This window comes from Lepisma saccharinum, chromosome 23 (assembly GCF_977018435.1).
Source record: "Lepisma saccharinum chromosome 23, izLepSacc3.1, whole genome shotgun sequence".
Taxonomy (NCBI): Eukaryota; Metazoa; Arthropoda; class Insecta; order Zygentoma; family Lepismatidae; genus Lepisma; species Lepisma saccharinum.
In genome coordinates this window covers 14,102,056-14,111,355 of record NC_139251.1, presented here as the reverse complement: position 1 = coordinate 14,111,355, position 9,300 = coordinate 14,102,056, and the positions used below count along the sequence as shown (strand labels likewise).

Here is a 9,300-nt window from a genome sequence, read left to right as displayed (position 1 = left end):
AGAGGCAGGCTCTAGAAGTCTGCAGTCTGAAATATTGGGCTATTTTAGTTCTATAATCATTAATGCAAGGCTATCAAACGTTCCGATTTAGTCGGGATAGTCCATTACTTTTAATTCATGTCCCGACTTTTTCGTCTCAGCTCGGACACTACTTGCTATAAGGGAAGAAAGACTCTTGCGCCACTACAGACATTGCACTGGTTATGTAGGACTTTCTGCAGAATATTGTGTACATTTTTAAAATTGTCTAAACTTTTTATTAGTAATAAACAGTTCTTTGACACTCGAAATTAGGAACCCCTTGATTGTTGAATGGTTTCTTCTTTTAGAGTGTGTCTAATGTTTCTCCTCATAATTAGAATGGAGGAGAGTAGAATATACTCTCTATTATGGAGAGTTTGTTTTCTTTCTCCAACATCAGGGTTTTTCTGCAACTGATGTCCATTCTGCCACTCAATGGCTTAGGGTTAATTAATATTATGTAAATAGGAGAATTCACTTCACAGCAGAATCGTTGCTAGATTTTTGGGGCAAAAAATTGCCTGAAGTACTTTTAACATACTATATTGTTATTTGTCCAAAACACTCAAGAAATTAACTACATTATTATTTACGAAATTCTGTCAATCGGAATTTGTTTCACTGCAACTTTTCTTCTTTTCTACTTGTCTTGAACATAAATACACAGTGGTGTGACCGTACAACAGACAACTTTCGCAGTGTGTAGAGGACATCAAGGCCAAACATTTCGATGCTAACAGCCGTTGAAAATGGCATTTTCTATCCCACATGTATGCATCCCCATTTAATAGCTTCTTGGTTGCCACTGGTATTTATTGTTACTGTCGAATAAGATTCTAAAAGCGAAAATACACCATAGAAACAATAGTATGCCAGCAGACACACTGCCAGGTGAAATCACTTAGCCGTTCCCTTCAGATAATTTATTTAGAGGGTTTGCACCGACTCCGAAGTCCTGGACAACTGGAGGAGTCAGGAAAACAAGGCTTGGACTGAGGTCATTGGAAACATATTATTTTAGCTTAGTAGAATTTGTAACCGGAAACATGTTTCCTTTTATCTTCCCAACAATCTTCCTTTTTGGGTATAATATTGCTTATAAAAAGGTTCAACAAACGTGATTCATTTGATTAACTTACAATGTTGAGTGTAACTCTTATTTTTTAGCATGTTACATCATTACACAGTTATGTAAAATACCTAGAAAAGTCAGGGACTTTGGAAAATGGATGTGAATTCTCATCTATCAACCCTGCACACATATGTTACTTTTCGTAGGCTATTTGAATTGTTTGCATTATGCACACATGTAGTCTACCCGTATCATATTTCTTTTTACTCTCTGACAGAAACAAATGTCAGTGTCAACTGCAAATATTTGTCACGTGGTTGCATACATATAGGTTAGAAAATGCTGCTCTTCAACATTTCGTAACAAAATGAGCAAATTTCTCTACCCATCCTCTCCTATACACCCCCCAAAACACACACGTATATACGTATATACCGTGTATAATATGAGAGAAAATTTATGAAAATTCGCCTATGGGTCTGCCCTCCCCTCAAAAAAATCCTGGGTACGGGCCTGTATAAAGGCATGAATGCACTTATTGCCTGCTGATTTTTTTTTAAATATAAAGTTCTACATTATTTTCTTCAGTCATTAATGATCCCAGATATTTGAAGGTTCCCCACCTCTTCATAATTTTGGTCACAAATCTTTACTTCTGTGACCCAAGACTTCTGTGTCAGTCTCATGTATTTTGTTCTCATTACATTCACTTCTATTCCGACATCATTAGCTGCGTCTACAATTGTCAACATAACCTCCTCAACAGAGCTTTGACTTCTGCCCAAAACAGATATGTCATCTGCATAGGCAAGGAGGCACTGGCTCATTCTATTGAAAAGTATTCCTGCGGGTCGGATATTTGCATTTCGTATGACCTTTTCTATACATAATCTGTAGTGTGCTGTAGAAGGAGCATCTCCTTGTCGAACTCCAGTTACTGTTTCAAACGTGTCTTAGAGCTTATTTTATTTTAACTTTTTTAAGTGTCTTAGTAACAGTCATTTCAGTTAGATTTACTAATTTATCTTGTATTCTAAATTATTTCATGATCTCATATCAAAGGCTTGTTTAAGTTTATGTACAACACTGGACAACAAATTTTCAACTTTTTTTTGCCTTCTGTTTAAAATTAGCCAATTCTTGTAGATTTGAACGTGCTGAACACAAATATGAAAGTTAAAATTGAAAATTGGCTCTGCTTTAAGAGTGATAGGCCTTTATTGTTTATGTGGTGTTTTCATAATGCTTCATATATCGAGGCCCGGCACCTGTGATAATATCCAGGCTGTAACTGCCCATATATAATCATTAGCATAGTTTTCCTGAAATAGAATACATTATAATTAGTACATAATTAAACTTTACACCGTGTTATCATGGAAATGGGATGTTGGGTGGGTGGGTTATGAGTTGTTCTGTGTCGGCGGATGGTCCTGTTCATGGTTCCTGGAGCTCACTTGAATTCCTGTTTGCTGCATCGCTTTGCCTGTCGCTTGTGACGTTGTTCAGGGTTATCTCCAGCAATCATTCAGCAATAGTCAGCCAACATGGAGGTCGACCACTTCCCATGGTATCTCTTTTCCATTGTTGCGATTGCCTGATGGAAGCGTTCTCCATGCTCATCACTAATCTTCCCACAATTCTCTGGAAAAAAAAGTCTAAGTGTGAATGAAGAATGTGCATCTTCAGAGACATATTGCAGTTAAGTTTATGATACAGTGACATGATGTTCTCAACCAGTTCTCTGTAATTGTCTGCCTTGATGTTGCCTAGGAAGTTTCTTGCCACTTGAAGAAACACATCCCAAGCTTTCTTCTCATCACCTTGAAGTATGCTGTCAAATGTATCATCAGAGAAGAGTTCTCTAATCTGTGGCCCAATAAAAACTTCTTCTTTAATTTTAGCTTCGCTAAGTCGAGGAAACTTTTCCAAGAGAAACCTGAAAGCTGGTCCAGATTGGTCCATGGATTTCACAAAGCTCTTCATTAAACCTAATTTTATATGTAGGGGAGGTAGCAGGATTTTGTGCGATTCAACCAATGGCGCGCGTTCTGCACATTCTTCTCTACGACAGTCAAAGATCTTGTTGGCCAGTCACGCCTCACATAATGCTGTGTTTTCGCTCGACTGTCCCATTCGCACAAAAAGCAGCAGTATTTTGTATATGCCAACTGAAGACCCATGAGCACAGCGACTACCTTCAAGTCACCACACAGATACCAGCCATACTTGCTATACTGGAGACAGTCTAACAATTTTTAAAGATTGCTGTTAAGTTTCTTTCATGTAGACAGCATGTCTCATTGCCATTGTGTAACAATAGTGCCTTCAGACATAATTTCAATGAGTCAATGAACAAACGCAATTCTTGTGGGTTATGTGTGATGTGTAAAGCATTCATCAGACCATCTACATTGGCACAGAACACAAGGTTATCTTCTTTTCGAAAGAAAGACATGAACTCCTCATGACGAGACCTAAATGACGTTACACGGATATTTTCCTCCAGCAAGTTCCACTCTTGAAAACTTGAGGCGAGTAACTCTGCTTTATCTTTAGACAATTCAAGGTCAAGAACAAGATCATCTATCTCTTGTACTGTGATTTTGTGTGGCACAGATGAAGCTTCTTCTTCAACGTAAGGAATGTCATTAGATTCCAAAATCACTGGCTCCTCTTCATTTTCTGATTCGCTGGAAAGTTCTGTTGGTGGTATGGGAACGGGCAGTCCTTCACCATGAGGAACTGGTCTAATACCAGATGGTATACTAGGGTCCTGAATTGTCCTTTTCTCTTTCTTTGTTATTCCTCCCGAAAGACGTGGAACCATGCAAAAATAATAATAATTTTTCATGGTTACTTGGCTCTCCACACCATTGGAACAGCGTATGGCATAGAAACTTTACTCCCTTTCATCCACTTAGGAAGATTTCTAGCACACATACTGCAGCAAACGTGGGGAGCCCAGATCTTGTCCTGGTCTCCAATCTTGCGCCCAAAATCGGGGTGATAGTCCTCCGCTGTGTTGAAAACGTGACCTCTCCACAAACATAGCAAAAGAGATTTTGGAGTATTAACACAGTTACATGGCATCATCAGTGTATCTGCTAACTACACGGATCACAAATAAATTAATCTCATTAACACACGCACACATACACACACACACAACACACACAGTAGTATTTCAAAGTGCAGCACAAGAAATCACAGCTTCACATAAATAAATTACGCTAAGAACTAATTCACTGACAGCAGCAGTTGAATGTTGCGCAATATCTCTTGCCGATTGTGAAATTTGATGCTTTTATTCTTTAAGATTGGGAACAACAATGAACAATTGAAAGTAAGGAAATACTGATTGTTGTACTTATCTGTGTTTCCACCTTCACAAAACACAACAGTGTTGCCAGCTTGTGATGCCTGTGTTTACGATAGGAACAGAGTACAAACACCAAATAAAGTACGCGTACCTCCTAAACAAGATCCAATCGACAATTATAATTGTAATTTTCGTGTTTATCACCTCAAAATTGGTAAGAAATGGCTATTTTCTTTTCAAAGGCAAATTGTGTGTTGGGCAATTAGTGCACTGTTATATTATATTAAAATGCTTTCTCCAAAATGTGATTTGATCTGTGGTGGAACGTCCTTGCCTAGTAGACTTCTTACATTCAAAGTAGTTAGTATCCAGCCATGCACCTTATTCTTTGTCTTTTTGGTTTCTCGTAATGACTTCCGACTTTATTGACTTCTGAACAAGGTACTTTTTGTGGGGTAGCGCTGTCAACCCTACGCCCGACCCCAATTTTGGAGGACAGAATTTTCCTTCAGGGTTATTTTCCCCTAGGGGGATTGGCTTCACCACGCCTACAGAGTTCCTCCCACCCCTTTGGTTTTCTGTTAGGGCATCCTTCCTTTAGCATTTGTGGATCCCTCCCACCTGCAAGGCAGCAGGGGCAGTGCTTATTTGATGGCGGCACTTCCCCGCCATGTCACAGTACTGTCACTGGGCTTTTCTGGACTTCTATGGGAATGGTCCTGCCAGAGATCATCCTCCGCAGACCCTGATAATCCTGACGCTTATTTGGTTATGCCTTACTCGCAGCTGACTAGACACGCCCAGTGGCTGCTCACCTCGGAAAAATGCTCCATCAGAAGCGTCTACCGCTGGGTATGTATGATTTAGTAGGGAGATATTTTAAAGATCATTTGAAGGTCACTCATTTCCTAAAAATGAAAATATAGTTTTTCGGTTTATTATTTTTATACTTCTTACAAAAATATATAACTATTCTAGAAACCATTAATCTATTTAGCGCTTAGTTTCACAGATATCTGACAAGTAAAAAGTGATAACAGAAATTCATACAACTTCATTACCATCGAAATTGTTGTTCCAAAAACGAAAGAAATTAATTTTGAAACATTAACAACGTTTCAAAAAGTAATTTTTATACAAATGTTCAAAATTTTAATAGAATGTGAATTGTGTGAAATAAATGAATAATTGTAATAAACATTATAATCATATTCTGAGGATTCGTGGGACCGTCACAACAGCAGGTTACATGAAAACACGACTCAAAAAATGGCTGGAAGTAGTAAGGACGATGCGTTGTATTAGGCGCATTGTTAAGTTAATTATCCCAGTGGTACCAAACCGGTGTCGTGACGTCTTCAGTCATGGTGTACGTACCTTTGCCTGTGCAGTGCCTCTCCAAGTATCGCCGTCGCTCTGTAGACCCTGTTAAAAATGTATACATAAACGTTGATGACGTCTTCGCCCGGTTGCACCGGAACTTCCCCGTTGTTTCAAGTGCAGATTCACCGGTATACGAAGTAAGAAACGACCACTTGTTTTAATCAGTTGTGGGACGATACTCCAGAAAGATATTTGATAAAGTTTTACAATGAAGGAGTGGACTTGTTTAATCCTTTGGATGATCAAATGCAGTGCATATTATTGAAAGAAACAACGTGTATTTGTGGCCGCCAGATGTAGGCCTACATGCAGACATACACCACGGGTAATACAAGCACGAAGAACTCAAGACGTACAAAAGTTTAGATATATTCAATTATTTTCTAATTGGAAAAGCGAGGGAAATAGATTGCTATAAAAACGGTGATATTGTTATAACTAGGGCTCGGAAGTTGAAGACCTATAAATTGCCAAAAAAAAAGACCTAAAAATATAAAAAAGGACCTAAAAACTGAAAAAAGGACGTATAAATGCGATCCAAATTAATTAATAACTTCAGTTCTAATTACATATTTAATGAATATGCGCGGCACCTCCTTATCTCGCTTGAGATCTTTTCAGGCGCGTGATGTCTGGTCGTATACACCCTGCTGAAAGCTTCAAAAAAAGATAAAAGTTGCCAATTACACCTTCCAGACAAGTTACGGTTAAAGGACCTTGTACCGTACCTGCTCCAGTCGTCCAAAAATGTTTTTCTCTCGTTTCAGGGATGGTTCAAATTTTTTTTAATTTTTTATTATTATTTCTTTACTACAGAAAGGATGTTTAAGAGGTGATGAACTGCTGATGAAGATTCGAATTGAGAATGGTCAGTCAAAACCTAGTCGAAAGAAGGTCAAGTTGCAAAAAAAAAAAAGCCGTTAAGACCTAAAAATAGGCTAAAAAAGGACCAATAATCCAAAAAAACGCCGAAAAAGGCAAAAAAGGACAAATAAAACCCACCTTTTTCTGGCCGACAATGACCCAAAATGAACATATATTATGTTGGGCCTCGTCCTTGGACACTAGGGGAAAAGGAAGTCAAGCAACCAGCCAGGCAGCCATCACATCCGGGCAGGTAGCCAGTTCAGCGTCAACTAACTGGACTTCCAGTTCCGTGTGATTCGGCCTTTAGTTAACGCTACCATAATTTTGGTTATGCTAACTAAAAACCTTATTTTATTAATTCAAACAAATCATTTATTTTTCTGTATACCCCTACGCATGTAGATTTATGGCAACTGCCTCTTACATCGTTCTTTTGAAGGCCAGATTTTCACTTTCGACTTGTAAATAAATTGTGGAATCCTTTTAACTCGACTTCTAAGACGAAATTTTGCAAACGTGACTTGCGTTCGGTCACATCCTATAACTAAATGACTTCAATAAACAGAATGTTGTAACAGGCACGAATTGGCCTGCCTGCAAATCTGTGTACACAGCAGAGAAAGTCGAAGATCATGCATCAATTTATGGATTCCTCTCTTCACAGGCGAAAAGGAAATAACAGGATAGTCATTCAGGACAATTTACAGATGCGTTAGCGATCATAAAAATCACAGCACAGTGCCTTGTTAGTTTCTGGGATTTGCAAAAAACATCTCACCTTCTGTGGCTTTTGCCAGGCCTTGTCATGAAGAGAGTGCTTGCGATTGTTGTTGCTTCTGCGTTTGGGATTTGCGCTTTCTGGTTCGTTTCCTGTATCGACTACACGGTAATATGTAGCACGTCTAGTCCAAATCCAATACTCAGGAAAGATGGTAGTGTTTCACTAGGTTTCTGCAAGGAACGGACTATATTCTTCCATGAAACTTCTGATGCGAGTATTCTCAATGCACGTCAAGCTTGTGCTGTAGAATCTGCAGCCAAATTGAACCCTAACAGTCGCATCTATCTGTTCATGACTTCCAACGTCGACAAGGGAAGCAAATTTCTGAAACTGCTGACATCTTATAGTAATATATATGTAAATCACATCAACCTGGAGGATTATTTTCAAGGAAGCCCGTTAGAGGAGCTGTACAACAGTGGCGTTCTGAACAACAGCAAATGGCCCGTGTCCCACATGAGTGACGCTCTCAGATACTTGACCTTGTGGAAGCTTGGTGGTACGTATCTTGACCTTGACGTTGTAGTGCTAAAATCTTTGGAAGGACTGAGCAACTATGTTGGCGCTGAAACCCCATCCACCGTGGCAGCGGGAGTAATGAATTTCGAGCTGGGCCATCCATTAGCTGCAGCGTGCATTGAAGATCTTGTTAAGAACTTCAAGGGAAACGTGTGGAACAACAACGGTCCTGGAGTGATTACCCGAGTGCTGAAATCCGAGTGCAAAGTGCAGAGAATACCAGACATGACGAGGGATAAGTGTGGTGGCTTTACAGTGTTTCCTCCTTACGCTTTCTATCCTATTCCTTATTGGAGCTGGAAGTTGTATTTTGACGAAAAGAAGAGCAACGATACATTATCGAAGCTAACATGGAGTTACGTTGCCCACATGTGGAACAAGCTCAGCGCGAGAGAAAAGGTGAAAGTTGGTTCTAACCAACCGTACTCAATTATTGCCCAAAAGAATTGTCCTAAAGTGTTCTCTAATTGTGGAAAATTTATGTGAAATGTCACACACAATATGCAGATACTATTTACACAGTGGCGTGGGGTGACTTTTATTCTTGGAGAATCAACCCTAGAAAAATTAAGAAAGTAAAAAATCCTTACCGTCTTTCTTCCTTCAAAACGATCTTTAATTAGTGTTTATTTGAATGTGAAAGGTAATCTTACTCTTCCTCTGCCTTTGCAAACTCAATAGTTGTTTCTTGACAAAAATGTTGTTTGCTTTCAATGTTTGCAAAATATATTTTTCAATCTACCGCCCTTATGCAAAATATGTTATTCTTCTTGGTCACCTAGTTCCAGATTCATCCCCTGCTTCCCCTGGGTCCTGGTCATTGGCGTAGCAACATATCGCGGGGCCATGGGCAAGATTAGAATGCGATGCCCCAATCCTTTCCTTGAATATGAAATCTCAAAGTGAATCGATACAAAATCGTAGCTCCCCAAATTCGTCGGAATGATGGGTGGCAACCGGTCCCATACACAGGCCGAAGTATCACCAGAAAAGTTGTTACGATTCCTCTTATTGAAGTATTTGAACACTTCAAATAATCAAGTTTTCTCCTCGATGTTTTACCGAAGTACATGCATTGGGAAAAAAATCTCCCTTAAGTAAATTTTGTTTCCTTGAAATTTGTTGAGTTAGAACAATCAAAATTTCACAAGGAGTCCGTCAATTTTTAGCAGTGAAGCACGAAAGGAAAACAATGAAAGAGGGTTTGTCCTTATCCTGTTTGGAATAAATAGTCAGTGATCCAGCTTTTATAAAGTGTGCATTAAACGGACGTCAGAAAAAGTGAAACAGGAACATTACTAGCATGACGCACCACTTAAACATAGTTAATTTGTG

The 9,300-nt window shown here is 39.1% G+C and overlaps 1 protein-coding gene across 1 annotated transcript; it reads left to right on the top strand.

Moving 5' to 3' along the window:
• Positions 1-7,470: 7,470 nt before the first annotated feature.
• Positions 7,471-8,484, top strand: LOC146005429 (alpha1,4-N-acetylgalactosaminyltransferase 1-like). The gene has a single exon (XM_083144672.1). The coding sequence runs from the start codon at positions 7,471-7,473 to the stop codon at positions 8,449-8,451; it is 981 nt and encodes a 326-aa protein (XP_083000798.1). The 3' UTR covers positions 8,452-8,484.
• The last annotated feature ends 816 nt before the right edge of the window (positions 8,485-9,300 follow it).

What these genes read in the sequence shown, in the direction of transcription:
- LOC146005429 (XM_083144672.1), top strand. Translation starts at nt 7,471, where the DNA reads ATGAAGAGAGTGCTTGCGATTGTTGTTGCTTCTGCGTTTGGGATTTGC.